At 36.9% G+C, this 18,125-nt stretch overlaps 2 protein-coding genes and 1 long non-coding RNA gene across 4 annotated transcripts in view; 1 reads left to right on the top strand and 2 right to left on the bottom strand.

Moving 5' to 3' along the window:
• Window positions 1–9,577, bottom strand: part of tm7sf3 (transmembrane 7 superfamily member 3) — a 29,116-nt gene extending 19,539 nt beyond the window's left edge. Inside the window, exons 1-2 of the mRNA XM_007233680.4 lie at window positions 9,266–9,577; window positions 894–1,048 (exon numbers count right to left, since the gene is read on the bottom strand). Of these exons, the coding sequence (XP_007233742.2) occupies window positions 894–1,048; window positions 9,266–9,374 (264 nt within the window). The 5' untranslated portion in view covers window positions 9,375–9,577. The remainder of the gene's footprint in view (window positions 1–893; window positions 1,049–9,265) is intronic.
• A 50-nt stretch (window positions 9,578–9,627) lies between these two features.
• Window positions 9,628–13,513, top strand: med21 (mediator complex subunit 21). The gene is made up of 4 exons (XM_007233679.4): window positions 9,628–9,732; window positions 11,919–12,033; window positions 12,168–12,268; window positions 12,835–13,513. Exons 1-4 carry the CDS (start codon window positions 9,691–9,693, stop codon window positions 13,012–13,014), a joined length of 438 nt encoding a protein of 145 aa, XP_007233741.1. The 5' UTR covers window positions 9,628–9,690; the 3' UTR covers window positions 13,015–13,513.
• Window positions 13,514–16,455: 2,942 nt separating this feature from the next.
• Window positions 16,456–17,797, bottom strand: LOC125799158 (uncharacterized). 2 transcript variants are annotated; one of them, XR_007437994.1, is made up of 2 exons: window positions 16,758–17,797; window positions 16,456–16,722 (listed from the first exon to the last, which is right to left on the bottom strand). It is a non-coding gene; the product is annotated as an uncharacterized LOC125799158 (long non-coding RNA). The 2 variants fall into 2 exon arrangements; XR_007437995.1 differs by having other exon boundaries at window positions 16,800–17,797.
• Window positions 17,798–18,125: the final 328 nt, after the last annotated feature.

The raw sequence follows: 18,125 nt of genomic DNA, 5'->3' as shown, positions 1-18,125 counted from the left end.
CAAATGTTGTCACAAAGCAGCTTTACAGAAAAACAGAGACACCGATAACCACTTAATTACCATCATTTGATGCATTCATTTTCTTCATAACATGCACAAAAAACGTCACAAGTAGTTCAACTCAGTAGCTAGCTAGCTTGCTAACAGATGGCAGAAAAAAATGATAAAAGCTAATAAAAGCTTATTTCATCTCTCCACCAAAATATGATGTAACTCTGTCCTAAGGGTAAAAGTTACACTTAAAAAAAACGGGTAGGGTTACAAAACAGAAATTGGATTGGGCCCAAGAGGAAGAACCCTTAGGAGTAACCAAGACTCCATAAGAGGCACCCATCCTCGTCTGGTCGACCCAGACAGCACAAACAAACAACATAACAAAAAAATGACTGTATATTGCTGCATAGCATCGCTGTAGGAACCCTTGATAGCACTTTTAGTTTTAGTTTAGTTTTAGTGTGGAAAGTCCAAACTGGTGTGCAGGCTTGCTCATGTTCATACCTTATCTGTGCATGTACGTACTTGAGCCACTTGTCTTGCAACACAGTCTAACGTGCAACAAGAAGATTTTGAGGTTGTGTGTGTGTGTGTGTGTGTGTTTGTGTGTAAATGAGTTATGAAGTGTCTTTTTTGCAATGCATGTGGTCAACATGTGGTTTTCAGGGAGGCTGAGGGTGAGTATACCAACTGATTTCTTCTGGTTTGAACCTGGTAACTTGACATTTTAGAAAAGCAGATTTCCACTTTGAAGTGTGAGCTTTCTGGCAGAGTGGTGAATCAGTATTAGTAATCTGCTTTTCACAGTAATAAAGAGAATCCTGCAATGGAACTACGGAGTGTTTAATGTTTCCACTGGGCCATTTTTTCAGTGTTTGTGTGCATGATTTGCTACTTACACTTCTGTAAGACAGCGTAGCATTGCGGTGCTGAGTGTGAAACTGCAGTGTGATGAAGGCCACATCAGCAGGGATTCGGGACACGACCGCCTGCACACTCCCATTCACAGGTACACTCACGTTCTGGAACGTCCCCAGAGAGAACACCACCTGGTCTTGAAAACAAACACACATATTTATTAATTATATACCATACTTTTCACACTATAAGGCACACTTAAAATTATAACATATTTTCCCAAAAATTGCCAGTGCGCCTTAATCCAGTGTGTCTTATGTATGATTTTTTTTACCAGTCAGAGCAGTAAAACCACTTTGCCATATTGCAGTGTAATTCATGAGTTTCAGTTTTAGCATTAGCCGCTAACCGTTATTTTCCTGTTCAGAGGGGAGTATTATTGGCCTGTGGCCTGCTTCTAAACCCTGTTAGCACTGCTGAAGCAGCATTAGCATTACCCGCTAACCGCTCTCGCCTTTTCCCTGTTTAAAGGGGAGTATTATCGGCCTGTAGCCTGCTCCTAACTCCGGCTAGCACCCCTGAAGCGGTTAGCCGCTAATGCTAATGCATCAGCTTTAGTGCAGTAATCTAAACTTGCTGTAAATAAACGAAAGCGCTTTAGTCCCCCAAATAAACAATTTTCAGGAGAGAAATCTGTGTGGATGTACAGCCAGCGCTTAAGACGTTTTTTTTATTGCAGTTTTGTTTACTTTGCTTAGCTTTACTTAACTTAGTTAGCTACCCACCACCACCCAGCAGCAAGACCTTCTGCATTAGAAGTCCTTTATAGTGTCTCTTAAAATGCGCCTTATAATCCAGTGCTTATGTATGAAAATAGACCAGAAAATAGACGTTTATTGATAGTGCATCTTATAAACCGGTCAGCCATATAGTGCGAAAAATACAGTAGTCCTCCCTATATGACACAGCATTTTAAGTACTTTAGATACAGCAGACAGACAGAAGATTAAATTCAAAATGCACAGGAATAATTTTTTAATGAGAAACAATAAAAAAGGGCTGACTGAACTATGTGACAACAGGTTCACTAATACAACAGGTTGACTGATAAGAGAGGCTTAAAAATGAGGTACAGTGGTTTGTAATCTAGGTTAGTTTAAACCACAACAGCATTTCCTCTTCAATTTCTCAAAAACAGCCTGTCTTCAGATTGCACCGATTTGACTGTATAAAAAAAGAAGCTATCATTTTACCATCATGTTTCATATTATTAGTATATGTATACTATGACAGATTCTGATGAGAGCCAGTTTCATCACATTGTTTGATGGTCTTTTTGACTGCACTTGAGAACACTTTTAAAATTGTTACAATTTTTCAAATTGACTGACATTTTTTTACTTTTGAGTAGTTTTTGTCATATTATGGATTAGAACATTACTCAATTCTATTCACTGTTTACCAACCCTCTCTCTTCACAACTTTACAACTGATGCTCTCAAACACATTAAGAGACAAGAAACTCAAGTACTGATCTCTTTCAAAGTTCAGCACAACTGTTAACTGAAAGCCAGTCCAGTTGACTCTACCTCATAAAGCTGACTGAGAAAATCCAGCCAAGATGTACAAAACTGTAATCTAAGAAGGAGGTGCTACTTTGAAGAATCTAAAATATAAAACATATATATAACTCTATATGTTTGTGTCTTTTGCGTTACTAACAACACAACAAACCACAATCCCATTAAATTCAGAGTGATGGAAGCGTGGGTGTCCACAAAGAGTGGCGAAGGTTAGTTACTGTCATGGACCTCATTACCACTGCAACCCATGCAGATACTTTTGTAATGTAATTGGATAAACATGCTAATCCAACCTAATCTCCTGTAAACAGATCTGATTTGAGAAACAAATCCGATTTGCCTGCAGTCTGACCAATTTGAAGTAGACTATCATGATCAAACTCCACAAACACGTGACTGCCCCAGCAGGAAGAACCACACAGTTAACACCTCACAGTGCGAGCGAGTGCTTTTTAAAAATAGAACTGATAAGATCTATTTTATTATTTTCTTTCCAACAACATTCACAATATACAGAGCAAAGTAACCAGTAACAAAGTGTATCACAAAGTTATAATGAAGGAAACATATGGAGCTATTTAGTAAACAAAGAAAGTGTTAAACAAACCAGAATATGTTTTAAATTTTAGATTCTTCAAAGTAGCACCTCTTGCTTAAAATGACAGCTTTACACATCTTGGCTGGATTTTCTCAGTTAGCTTTATGAAGTAGAGTCACCTGAAATGGTTTCAGTTAACAGCTGTGCTGAACTTGTCAAGAGTTAATTACTTGAATTTCGAGAGCATCAGTTGTGTTGTCAAGAGGTAGAGCTGGTGAATACAGTGAACAGCCCTATTTGATGAATGTTCTAATTTAGATTATGGAACTACTCAGAACTACTCAACTAAGTACAGAAAATAATGACTTTAAGAAATGAAGGTCAGTCAATCTAAAAAATGTCAAGAACTTTAAAAGTGTCCTCCAGTGCAATCACAAAGACCATCAAAAATGTTAAAAAAAAACATCCCAGAAAAGGAAGAACTAGAGTTATTTCTTTTGTACAGGATAAGTTCATCAGAGCTACCTCTCTGCCTCTGAAACTGTTAAACAGCTAAACAGAAAGTTAACAGCACCCCAGACAGGAGCCACCAAAACGCTTCACAGCAGAGTTTTTTGGTTTGTTTAACACTTTGAAGTTACTACATGATTCCTTATGTGTTATTTTTGTTCATTCATTGTCTGGAGGACTTCAGTTTTAATTAACAATGTAGGAAAAATCTGATAATCTTGATATAAAAAACATACTAAGATAAAACAAAACTAGACACACCGAAAACATTTAATTCGTTTAACACAAAAATATTAGCAACTAAATTGATTAATTATGTTTAACCAATATCAAGTTAAATAAAGTATTAAAACTTAATTTTATATTAATTGAGCTAGAGTCCTAAAAACTAGTGAACTGTCCATAATTTGTGTTGCTAGAATCACATGACATTACATGAATGGGTGTAGATGGAACATGATAATCAGAGGAACATGATTATTGTACCCCATATTAATCCACTCAAACACCGCTTTGTACTGCAATTAATTAAAATCTGAAACGACTAGCCATCTTTTTTCTGTCTTCTCCATAAATGGAAAAATTGCATGAAACAGCTTCACAAATAGCTCTTTGCTTCCATGCAAAAAAAAAAATCGTGAGGGCACTTTACTCAATGGGTTAAAAGAGAGTGCTGCTCCAAGAATGTGCTGGCATAGAGAAATCGGACGATTCCTGACCTAGATTACCAGCTAAATGAGATTAGGCCTGAATTTTACTCCATTCTTTGTGTGACACTCTGCCCATTGACTCTCATAAACCTCAGCCTGAGCACTACACTCCTAAATAAAGCTGAACGCTTCACAGGAAGAATGCAGAAGTCATGACTCCTCACTGTTCTGTCACAATGTCTAAGAGATTTCTTTTTAATCGCTACTTTATTCATAGTTATTTCATGTAAAGTGCATCCTCTCACACAAATGAGAACTAAATCAGAAGGAAAAACCCGAATAACATGACTGGATTTGAATGAGCAGTTAGTGATGTCTTCACCTTGACTTTTGCAAGTGACCAAATGAATAATATTCCACTTCCTCTTTGGAGTTGGATGATAGTGTGTGTTTCATTCAGGTAATAAAAGTCATTCTTTTCCTTTATGCTTAAAAACCTGCAAATATGCAGGCACATTAACCTGTACATGGGCTCAGATTAACAACAACTATATGATCAATGCTTTCCCTTAGAATAAAACAAAATGCCTAGTTTAATGCAACAAAAACAGAACAATTAAATTTCACTGTTTTCAGTTTCTTGCAACAGTCGGATTAAAAACAATTCCGGGTGCAGAGCTTTCACTCAGTAAGATGAAAGATGAAGCTTAGGACTCTTGTGGTTTCTAGGTGTGACATCCCTGAGGGATTTCCTGTTAGTCAGTAACAGAGGAGTCTACATATACAGAAGTCTAGAAGCTAGAGCACAGTGAAGCTGCTGATTAAGGGTTTAAATTATTCCAGTCTACATTCCAGTCTTCATACAACTCTTTCATGGACTGTGACGTCACAGCACTTACCCAGTTTGAGTTACTGAAACTACAAGGAATAAAACAATACAACGGTTTTAGCACCTCTGTAAACCAGATCACTCTTTTATTATATGTCAATAGTAGTGATTTGGCACATTAGTATGCTACACTGATTAAAACCATCCAAAAAAATATATATAACATCAAACATTAAACTTTACACATGAAAACAGTCCAAACTAGATAGATTTAACTCATCAAATGCTACAGATTAAAACAGTTAAATATGCAGTTTTAAATTTTCAAACTGCACAGATTAAACCTATCATATCATAACTACACATACACTATATGTTGCGATAGTTATAGGTAGTGCTGGGCGATATAACGATATCGATTTGTTTCGCGATAATTTTTCCCTCGATGACGATGATAAGCCTGTGCAATAGAATTCGATAAACATTCATTTCCATTTCCGTCTAAGTGGCGCGGCAAACAACGAAAACACAACGTGTAATCAATCCAGAAGACGCTGGAGCAAATTAATAAATAGTTAAGAAAATTGTAATAGTTATTCTCATGCATGCAACAAAAAACCCTAAAGAATAGTGGAGTATGGCCCGACACACTTTGGGAATAAACGGCCGCACTGTTCAGCACGTTTTAAATAAATTTTAAGTAAATTTTAAGCACTAAATGTAATTAATTCAATTTATATTAGGACCTCGGGGCAGGTGCTGCAAAAATGTGTATGTGGGGCGCGGATTAAAGGAAGAGGTTTTTTTGCGGAGCGGTAACAGGACAAAAACACCTTAAGAATGATGTCTAAATGACTTTCCTCTAATCTAATATAATTTAACATGGTTTAAGGATATAAAATAATTTCTAAACAAACGAACTTTTTAATATTGAGCTTATGGCCCAAGTGCAAAAACACAAAATCATTTATCATTTAGATTATCTGCCTGAACGCGAGCCCGAACCCGAGCTTGAACGCCAGCCTGACTCAGGCGCTGCATGAACTCGGGCCGGTCGAGAACACCGCTTTCCTCTCAGATTAGGCGGAAGAAAATGGTCTTTTTTTTTAATGTAACAAATCACACTGTGATTTTTGTGATATTTCCCCAATTACAGCTCAGCTGCGCGTTTAAAGCTCAACGCATGAATTAATCGGTGCGCTGTGCGCCGCGCGTGCTCGCGGGGGATTTGACGCGTCTGTCAAGCAAGTTAATGGACCGTTTTGGGGGCAGAGATTAAGAAGTACAGCAGGTACATCTCAGATTTGTAGTTTAATGCTCTACTAAATTACTGGCTTTAAAACTGGCTCATGATATGGTCGGTTCTGGCTGGATTTTTTCCTGCCTACAGGCTGCATTTGACGGAAAGCAGCTCCTCAGTCAGACAACAGTGTCAGCATACAAATCGTGTGCGTTTCCTACAGGACAAACCATTTAAAAGTGCAGATAAACTCATTAAAAAATCACACAGTGTCTGTCTGGCTTAAAATACTTTTAATAAGGTACAGCTTTTAAATTAATAAATCAACATTCATTAAAAATCCGTGAGAAGTTCTGTATGCTAAATGACAAGCTAAGCTAATAAGCTAATAACATTTAATAATAACAGAAAAATAGATATGAATTTGGAAAATAACCAACTAAAGTGAGCTCAAAATACAATAATAAATATAATCTAACGAATTTCAAAATATAAATTAGAAATATTGAACTTCAATATTAAATTCAACTTCAACTACAAAAAACGCAAGGACCGATAGAACATAACGAACAGAAAAAAATAAATTTGAAATTGGAAAAAAAGTTCAAAATGCTAAAAGAAATAAAACCTAACGAATTTCAGAATATAAAATCTAAATATTGCACTGCAGCAGTACAAAAGCCTAAGTGCTTAAACAAACAAACCAAAAAACAGCCTATCACAAATCATTTTTTGAGCCCGACCCAGCTGAGGAAAAGGTGGGAAATCTTTTTTTTTCCGGCTGGGTCTTGGAAAACTTTGTGGTGAATTAAAGGGGCCGAGTTGCAATTTTTGTTTTACTTTAATCAGTTTTTAATCCGTCTTTTTAAAAACAAATATTCCAATATTGGCTGCCAATCAGTGCCCAATATTCTGAGCTCAAAAAACGCTATTCGGGCCAGCCCTACTAATCTAATATAATTTAACATGGTTTAAGAATATAAAATAATTTCTAAACAAACGAAATATTTAATATTGAGCTTATAGCCCAAGTTTTTTTTCAGTCATGGAAAATTGGAAAAAATTGGAAAAAAGCCCGAGTTCATGCAGCGCCTGAGTCAGGCTGACGTTCAAGCTCGGGTTCTGGCTCGCGTTCATGATTAATTTGTTTTTTTTTTTAAACTAATATTGGAATATTCGCTACCAATTACTGCCAAATATCCGGAGCTCAAAAAATGCTATTCGGGCCAGCCCTAATAATTATGGAGATACAGAAAAAAATATTGTGATAAAACTTCCATCACTCCCTTATTCTCTCACTAATAAAAACAAACCTTTAAGTGTGACACAAAGTGATTTGATTTATATCGTGATACATATCGATATCGACTGATATGGAAAACTATATCGTGATAAGATTTTTTCCCATATCGCCCAGCTCTAGTTATAGGCCTTCCAGTGACTGCAGTAAACCACTTTATGTTGTCTCCATTGCTGACACAAATGTGCAAATACACACACAGCTTTTCTAGTCCCTGCAGAGAATTACTGTCAATAGAACAGGACTCTCTGGAGCAGAAAAAACATAAACCTACTGGCATGCCTAATGCCAGGTGTGGGCTAGAGTAGTAATTCAGTACATTTGGCATAAAATGGGGAGCTGAGAATGTGTGTTGATTTTTGAAGAATCAGTTAATCAGTAGTAAGTTTCAATACCTTTGTCCTTGGAGTACATAAATACTGTTCAACTACCCAGAAAAAAAACACATAAATGTATATAGATAACTTAGTTCTTCTGAACAGTTTATGATCTACAGTGGTTTCATATTTTTAACAATAATATAATATAAAGTAAAGAAGCAAGAACTTATTCTTGTTAGACTATCAGGACAGAAAATTTATGGCAGAAACCTCACATCTAAAGAAGACAAATTTGGCTCAAATAATATCAAAATAAAAAGTAGGGATGCACACGTCGGAATTCTAGGCCGATATCTGACATTATGTTTCTGCCGATACCGATATACACATTTATAACAGAGAGAAAGACTATACACTCTAGTATAACTTTGGAAACAAATGTAACATTTATTTGCTTTTTTTTCAACCAGCTGTATGCTAACAATACAATTTAATTTGTTTTCACATTTTCTGCTTTCACATTTACTTAACTGGTCCTCACCTAGACTCACTGCTCTAAACCCTTTTTTAAACATTAATGGATTTTAAAGTAGCATGGCCAATGTCAGCCAATTATATTAGTGTGGCCAGGGTTTCTTGGTTCCTTTTTTACATACAATAAATACGTCAAACGGTTTGAAATATCACCCAAATGGTCAGATGAGTGTGATAAAAAAAAAGACATTTTGGCCCATACCAATTTAGTTATTTAATTCTGATATTATCGCGCAACCCTAATAGAAAGGACACTGAAATGGTTTAACCACTGCTTTGAACTATTACTATTGACCATTAGATCACGCTCACGTGAGGGTTAATGCTCACAGACAAATCCCGCCAAATTACTGTCAGAATAAAGTAAATTAATATACAAGACGAGAGAAAGGGAGAGACAGTCTTAAAGTAAGCCTTTTACAAGATAGCTAGCTAACAGTATACATGAAAAAGGCAAGAGTTGGCTATCTAACAGTTAGCTAACCCCAAGTGTCTCCATGTTCGACTGTGTCAGTCCACCTTAAATGGAGCAGCAGTCCCCCCATTCTGTCTCTCAGGCGCTGTGAACTGAGCTACAGCCTGTAGTTACTCGTGGATCTATTTAAGGTGGTCCTAAAAAAATAAAATACAAAATATATTCAACAAATCTCGAATAATACACAAGAGGTCCGTTTCAGAATTAACCTACATGTATACACAATCAGACAGCTAAAATAATCTAGTTCACTTCTAGCTAGTTCTATTCGGTTTCTGCACAGATCAGCCAGGTTATGTTATCTTAGTTTACTCAGATTAACAGTTTAAAGCGTCTCAGCCGAAACTTCAGCAGAAATCGCAGCTGCTGTTTGTGTTCCTATGCGGATTGTCAAGTGTGTAAACAGAGCTCAGGAGCCCGAAAGAGAAACTTACTCTCATCCTGCGCCTGCAGAACCCGAAGACAGGAAAGGACGACAAACAGTAAACCGCAGAAACCACCTCCACCTCCTCCAGCAGCTCTTCTCCCGATCACAGAGCTCATCTTCTGCCCCTCGGGCCGAGGAACGGATCCCCGACACACACAACGGACACGGCCAGCAGCAGCAGCAGACCTCCACCGAGCCTCCTCCGGCAGCAGCAGCAGGCCTGGCGCATGATCTACACACCACCACCACCAGCCGCCGCTCGCTCCCTCTCTCCTTCTCTCACACTGTCAGCCCGCGCTCTCTCTCTCTCTCCTGTACATACTCACACTCTCTCACACTCACGCTCACGCTCTCACCATCTCGCCCCCACGGTCACGTGAGCGCGCCCGCGACGTTAGCCCTCCGGCCGGCGGGGGGCGATAACCAGAAAAGATGGCGGACAGGCTAACACAGCTGCAGGACGCAGTCAACTCAGTAAGATCAAAATTATGTGTTTTAAACTGTTAATTCTTTACGAATGTCGCACTGTGTGAGGTAAAAAGCAGGTCTAGTTCTCAGTTGGTGTGTTTGTGGGGAATGGGAGGTGCTGCTGTTCTTTTACTCATGACTGAAATGAAACTGCGGCGAGCGTTAGCCAGATACAGCTAACGCTACAGCTATGATGGGCTAGAGGAGTAACTAGCCGGCCAACTAGACATGTTAAAGATAGGCTATGCAATAATACATGTTAGTTAGTTCATTAATGTTAGACACGTTTGGTCGCCGCTAGATAAATCCAGACTTGTTGGCATGACAGATATTCGCGGTATCTAACTAAGTTAATAACTTAGCTAGTCTCTCCGAAACAAGACCTAATATCTTTAAATGTTTTCTGTATTACTACTGTATTAACTACTACGCTAGCTTACAAGGCTACACTAACTGACGTTAAGCTAATTTCTGTTAGGTCGTTTAGCATAAAATGACAGTAGTGATACAGCTCGAGCTCAGTACTTAAGTTACCAGAAAAAAGGTACAATTCAGGACCTTCTCAATGTAGATAGATAGATAGGTTAGCTCGTTTAGATGGGTTAGGTTTTACTAGTTAACCCAAAAGAGCCCATGGTGACTCGTCTCACAGACCCATTAAATGATGTGTCAAGTAAAGCACTTTCTCAGTCATTTTATCTCATGAAGTCCCTTAGTGACACATAGGTTAGCTACTAAACATCCTGACAGAATTACAGCACAGTTCATTCATCTGACCTCGTTTAGAGAATGTAGGAGTGCTGGAGATATAACTAGCTCATTTTAAAAGTGTATTTTTAATTCTACGGGTTTGTTTCAACCGTTAATTTAACAATTCAACTGCTTTGATTAAATGTTTTACCTTCCGTAGGATTAGTAATTGCTACAACAAAATGTTAAAAATAAGTTTTGAAATTGTTGTTCTATTATTTGTATTACATTAGGATTTTAATCTTAAAACATGTACATTAAAAAAATGTGAAAATATCAGTAATGACATGTTTACCAGTAATGATATCAGACCTACTGATCTATACAGATATTTTGACTAGTCATATTACCAGAATGACACAGTGTCATTTTGACTAGTTATATGTAGCTTAACATTGATTGATTTCTACATTACTAATGTTATCTTCAGATATTTTCACTATCTGACTAGGAAAGACTTTATGTACACATATTTGTAAAATGAATATTGAGTATTAACAATGTTTAATCAGCACCTCTTTGGCTCTCTATCTCAATTTTAGCAGGAAATGAGAGCCACTGCTTTATTACACAATGTTGCCCGAAGGCAGCGGAAAAAACACTGTTTTAGAAACTTTACAAGAAGAATAAAAGAATATCTTGCACATAAATATTTTTATTTATGGCCCACACATACACATTATTGTATTTGAAGTAGACATGCATTGTAACATTCCAAAAAAAAACTAACTATTAGGTAAATAAGGTAAAGTATGCTATTGTGTAAAAAACAACAAAATGGTTTGTTGCCTGAGGGTATACATTGTGTCAAGGAGGGTTGTACTTTTGACTGGTGGAAGTGCATTTAGGATATTTGTAGTATATGTGCAATATAATTTGAGATTAATAATAATAATATTGATGTCCAAAACTACAGTTCTTACTAGTCGGAATTACATTACAATAGATTACTTACTCTAATCACCCACTACTTCAGAGGCTCTAGTTATCACCTTCATAAATGTTCTGCCTAATAAAGCATGCAACACCATTAAAAGTCTCAACAGTCAAGTCTGGTGTCCCAGACCACCTTTCTCCTTTCTTCAGACTTCTCATTAAACCAACTTCATTACTGTGGAACCACACCAGGCTCAGTAGTAACTAAAGCCAGACAGAGCTCATCAGTTCCATGTGTGACTCTACTCACTTCATCAGAAACACTACAATAACATATGCTAAAAATAGTATACATGTTAGTGTTTCAATATAAACTATATCATTTGATTTGCAGCTGGTAGAAAACAATATTAATGTAAGAGTTTATATGTTATCAGATCAGATTCCTCCACACCCAAAAGTCAGAGTGATTTACAAAAATTGTGATTTTTTTGGGGGGGTTTTATTTGAGTTCTACATGCAGTAAAATTTCAGTTTTATGTTTGTCTTGATTTTGCGTGATGTAGTTGGCTGATCAGTTCTGCAATGCCATTGGAGTTCTGCAGCAATGTGCGCCACCTGCTTCCTTCAGCAACATTCAGACAGCCATCAACAAGGACCAGCCATCAAACCCCACAGAAGGTCCAAACAAATTCTCATCATCTCACAGTGACACATTTATTAAAGCTTAACAGGCAGTTATTAATGTTTTCAAACCAATGTGATTGTTTGTTCCATGCTGCTTCAGGCTAATCGCTGTGTCTTTTTTGCCACAGAATATGCACAGCTTTTTGCAGCCCTGATTGCAAGGACAGCGAAAGATGTTGATGTGTTGATCGATTCGCTGCCTAGTGAAGAATCTACCGCTGCTTTACAGGTTTGTATTATGAATGCTCATGAGATTTTGAGAGTTGTTAGGAAACCTGATTATTGGTTAAACATTTTACAATGTATTTGTTAATTTGCTTAAAGTTATGATAAGTAATTTGTAAAATTGGTTAACAGGTTTGCAGAATGGGTTAATTAGAGTAGTAAAAGGACACTCAATAAACTGATACACTTTAACAAGCACCTGGGATATCATAACAACTGCCTAGCAACTACTTAGCAGCACCTTAGCAACCACTAAGAAATGTCATGCAAACACCTGTAATATCGTAACAGTCACTTTGTCAAAGCAAAGCAATGGCAGCCACTTGGGATACCTTAGCAACCACAAAAGCAACACTAGAGTAAACCAGCTGGTATATAATAGCAGCCATTTAGCAACAGCATATCAACCCATTAGCTACACCAGAGCAACCACCTTGCAGCTACCTTGAACTGAAATCCATTTCAGTGGCAAATCCATTGTTTTGCTATTTTCTTTTAACTATTATATGAACAAAAATGTATGCCTTTTCTAAACTCTCTTGTATTATTTCCTCCTTACCTTTTGACCAGGCTGCTAGCCTGAGACAGTTGGAAGAGGAGAACCATGAGGCAGCAGCACGACTGGAAGAAGTGGTGTACAGAGGAGATCTGCTACTGGAGAAGATCCAGAGCGCTCTGGCTGATATTGCCCAATCACAGCTACGCACTCGCAGCGGCACGTCCAGCCAGTCCATGACACCTGAATCATGATTTGTACCGTTTCAGTTCCAGTATGGACTGACAAAGACTTCAAGGACTTATTATACAGCATTCATTTGTGATCTTTGAGGACAAAAATTGCAGCAAAGTATTCAGTGACATTTCAGCTGGGAGAAGTAGAGCTGGCAGTGCTCTACACCAGTAGAGTGAAGACACCGTTCTGGTGGCGGTTTTGTTCCAACATCATCTTAATATATCTTAGCAGTAAGATCACACCTATTAACGTTAAAGGTGTAACATGCTTTTTGATGGTGATGGTAAAAGAGATTTATTTTTTTGAAGCTCTTAAGCCATTTTCTTCTAGTTTCTAGTTTAAAATGTGTTTTTTTTTATTTTGCCCTTAAACACAGAAATTACTAATGTACAATATTTATCTTTCCAGTCCATGTATGGTTTACTGTGGCAAGAGGAGGATCTTTTTGAATTTTGTATAATGTAGAATTGCTTCAAGTAGAATAAATGATCAAGTTTATACTTTCAAGACACAAGATACAGTAGTATGAAGACATTTTGATTCTGTCTCATTTATGGCAAGTGTCCCCTTCCCTCTCTGAATGAATCTGGTTGCAAATCCAAAAAAGTTAAGGTTTAATTGGGTACAAACTATGCAACGGAGCACAGTTTAAATGTGCTTTACTATATGATTTTTAGGATTTTGAGTAATATGACAAAGTGAGACAGTCACAACCACCATTTGTGTTGGACATGGAATTTGAATTCTTCCTTTAACTAGGATGCAAATTAATTTTCTTAAGGTACAATGCAGGCACTCCAGTAAACTGAAGTTTTACAGTCATTGTAGTGACTCGCTTGCTTACTGTAATATCTTTAGTATGTAAATGATAAATCCATTATACCAGCTAATGTGGCACATACCACACTATAACCTTTCTAGTCAGGGTTAATAAACAATATATTATACTGGACATTAAACTCGTATTTCACCAAAAAACAAAAACAGAATTTTAACTTTAAACATCTGTGTATTTTTGAACTGCATTAATATTTGCTCTGCAGATAAATTAACTAAGACTTTACTTTGTTTTAAAATGTCTTAAATTCATCTTTAAAATGTTAGACAGTAAACACAGTTTTGCGTGTATGTTTTTCACATTGGATTTTGCTGTGTTAACATTTTATATGCAAGATTTGTTTAAAATATTGGTTTAATGATCACAAACATGCTGTAAAGCCTTTCTGCTTAATCATGTATTTTTGATCATTTTAAAATGGTCTGTACGATATGACAAAGTTTTACTTTTAGTTTCCTCATACCTGCAGCTATCCTGATTTTACTGAGTTTACTATAGAATTACTCATGTATGAGCAGCTCATTTCTGACTACTAAAGCCACATCTATGTACACGAAGTACTGGACTGTATTTTGTAGCTAAACACTCCATTCTACTTTCTGAAATGAAAGAATTGTTTAGGACAGTTAACGTTACTATTTATATATATTTTTTAGTTTTTTATCTGTTTGCCTCCGGGGTCCCTCTAGCGGTGTGCAGTGATTCTCTGGTATAACGGGGGAGATGAGAAGTGGAAAGGCGCTCCATAAACGGGCTCTGGTTTCTCACAGCTAGTGTAGGGTAATTTTACAGATCAGGACCGAACAGTGCTAATATAAAAACGGGCTGTTTAATCAAAACTTGATTAAAAGCTGATAAATGTGGGCCGGCTGGGTTTTTTTTGTAGTTTTCTTGGTTGGATTTACATATTTAGACACAGTCTTGCGACAGCTGCCGTTCTGACGTAACTGTCTGCGCTCACCCAATCAGAAGAGACGTGGTCAGGTGACGCTTTTTTTTTTATTCGGATCACTAAAAAGAGCCGAATCCTTCAGCTCCCGAATGGCTCCTTAGATTTTTTGTTGATTTATTACAAAATTATTGTATTATGTGTAAAATTAATTATTTATGTTAAACGTACATTATACCAAATGTTTATTATTTAAATTGATTTTTTTATATTCCCTATAAAAGCCAATGAGTGCTGCAAAAATTAATAAAATAGAAACACCAAAGACCCAACTAAATTTATGACTGCGTTTTAGGGCCACTCTTAAAAAAATAAAAAAACAACACTTCGAGAATAAAGTTGTAATATTACAAGATTAAGGGTGTAATATAATGAGAATTAAGTCGTAATTTTACGAGATTAAAGTTGTAATATTATGAGATTAAAGTCGAAGTATTTTGAGAGAAATGTATCTGTGTAGGCTGCAGTTTTAGTACAGAGCACAGAGGAAGGGAAAGGGGCATTTTCCACTCATTATCTATTACAGGGCTGATCACCATCAGTTATCTACATTTATAATCTGCCAGTTAATAATTGCTCTAGTGTTACAGTTATATAATACAGTGTACAGATTTTCCCGTGGTGGCATCCTGATAGCCCTACTTGTTTCTCGTAATATTACGACTTTAACCTTGTAACATAAGGTCTTTATTCTCGTAATATGACAACTTTATTCTTGTAAAATAACAACTTCATTCTCGTAATATGACGACTTTATTCTCGTAATATAACAACTTCATTCTCGTAATATGACGACTTTATTCTCGTAATATAACAACTTCATTCTCGTAATATGACTACTTTATTCTCGTAATATAACGACTTTATTCTCGTAATATTACGTCTTTATTCTTTAAATATTACGTCGTTATTCTTGTAATATTACAACTTTGTTCTCGAAGTTAACTTTTTTTGTATGGCCCTAAACGGCGTAGTAAAATTATTATATTATGTTTAAGATTAATTATTCATGTAAAAACATGCATTATATCAAATGTTTGTTTTATGTTTATGTCTTTATTTATATATGCAAGATAGAACTGACCCACTAAACAAAGAGACGTTGAAACGACGTCTTTTCTAGGTCATTTTTGCACGTCCAATTTTGGTCTCCTGAAGGTGCAGACTGTGACGCCAGACGACGTCTTTTTTCTGACGTCTTCTGCACGTCCAGTATTGACGTCCCCCAGACCTCCGGATAAGGGCTAATTCTAGTTTAAATTAAGTCGTTGTGGACGTCTTTTCTACGTGAAATTTACATGTATTCGTTTTTATAGACCAGCTACTTTGAGGCTCCCTGCATAACTGTAGTGCCATTTCAGACGGTGGCAACTGTTCCATTGTTCCAGCTTCAGCAGATCACTGGAAACGCATACAAAGCTAAGCCAAACAATTACTGGAACAGGTTCACAACCTTCTGGAACTAGTTATGCACGTTAGTTATACACAATATGCTTTACAAATAAATTGCATTTCAACCCTCTCACTTTTTCCAAAACATGTCAACCTGCAAAGAACCAGTAAAAGCAAGGGATAAATTAATTACCCCCATCTTACCACTGTTGATTTTAAATTGACCCTTTCTGTTTGGGGAAACATTAATATAATAATAAAAATAATGAGTAAATCTCATTTGGGGTTAATGCCTTTATTTTACATCAACATAACATACACCTTAGATTCACACCATAACAATTTCACTAAACATTTACCTTCCCTTAAAACTATTACAGCTTTACATTACACCTTCCCTTAACAATATTATACCTTCCCTCAACACTATTACACCTTTACATTACACCTTCCCTTAACAATATTATACCTTCCCTTAACACTATTACACCTTTAACATTACACCTTCCCTCAACACTATTACACCTTCCCTCAAAACTATTACACCTTCCCTCAAAACTATTACACCTTTAACATTACACCTTCCCTTAACAATATTATACCTTCCCTCAACACTATTACACCTTTACATTACACCAGGGGTCTCAAAGTACCGGCCCACGCGGTTTCATACGGCCCCTCACGGGTTAACAAAATAAACATACATCTGGCCCGCAATTCAATTTAATTATTTATGCTTTATTATGTTCGTTTTCATATTTTATCTTAACTTGTATTTTGGTGTGCGTGTGTGGTTTTTGTTTTTTTTTTTGCTTACGCTGCGTTGCCTGCTTTAGTAGTCTTCAGTAGCCTTCAACAGTCTAACCTTGCTGCCGTGGTGTGTCCATTAAACTCCGTAGTTATAAACATCCTGAGGTTAGCAGCGCTAACTGACCTGTTTATAATGTAATCCCAGCAGTGCCTCCGTGACGCTGCTCTAAACTGCTGCTGTTAGCTGCTTGGGCTGAAAGATGAACTGTAGAGAGCTGTATTATCCGGTTAGTGGGGTTATTTTATTTCATACACAGAAGAACTTAAATTTCAAAACGCTCCAGACAGGCTCAGCTGAGTCCTGTAGCCCGTGGCTGGGCTGTAGCTCTGACTAAGCAAAGACTGCGGGCTTGTGGTGCTGCAGCTGCAGCTCCGACTAGTGGTTGGATGAGGAACTGCTAAATCTGAGGAAATGCTAAATCTGTCACAGCTCACAATTTTTGATTTTATATTTATTAAGCCTTATTTCAGTATCAAACGTTTTGATCAAAGTTAATATAACTTGTACTTGATGTAATTTCTATTCACTTGAATAGTTTGGTTCTTGATTGATGGAGTTTTTGGATTTCATAACATGACAAATTAAAAGGATTTATGTTAATAGAGCAACAAGCAAACATTTTTCCATGCAACTGTAATATTTGATTGAATAAATAGTATATTGAGAGTTATTTAACATTAAGGAGTAATTACATTCATTTTATATTACATCTGGTTACATTTTCTTATATTTGTAAGTTACATCTGGCCCTCAGAGGACAGCCAATATGTCAATGTGGCCCTCGGCAAAAATGAGTTTGAGACCCCTGCATTACACCTTCCCTTAACAATATTATACCTTCCCTTAACACTATTACACCTTTAACATTACCCCTTCCCTCAACACTATTACACCTTCCCTCAACACTATCACACCTTTAACATTACACCTTCCCTCAACACTATCACACCTTTCCACTACACCTTCCCTTAACATCATTATACTTTCATTAAGATTCTAGGTCCTGAGAGACAGCGGTGTGTCCTCCACGTCTTTGTGGTGCATGTTTGAGATGCTCCGAAGTATGAAGTCCTCGGTGGCTGTCCCGTCACATTTCATGACTCCATCTGCACAAGTAGAAAAAGACAAATTAGAAATC

This window comes from Astyanax mexicanus, chromosome 2 (assembly GCF_023375975.1).
Source record: "Astyanax mexicanus isolate ESR-SI-001 chromosome 2, AstMex3_surface, whole genome shotgun sequence".
NCBI classification, from domain to species: domain Eukaryota; kingdom Metazoa; phylum Chordata; class Actinopteri; order Characiformes; family Acestrorhamphidae; genus Astyanax; species Astyanax mexicanus.
The sequence above is the reverse complement of the archived record's forward strand: the minus strand, read 5'-3'. Positions and strand labels throughout refer to the sequence as shown.

Bases quoted from the DNA above. Each gene is read 5' to 3' on its own strand.
- med21 (XM_007233679.4), top strand. From the start codon at position 9,691: ATGGCGGACAGGCTAACACAGCTGCAGGACGCAGTCAACTCA. The intron at 12,034-12,167 runs GTCCAAACAAAT...TTTTTGCCACAG, and splicing joins GCCATCAAACCCCACAGAAG to AATATGCACAGCTTTTTGCA. The intron at 12,269-12,834 runs GTTTGTATTATG...CCTTTTGACCAG, and splicing joins AATCTACCGCTGCTTTACAG to GCTGCTAGCCTGAGACAGTT.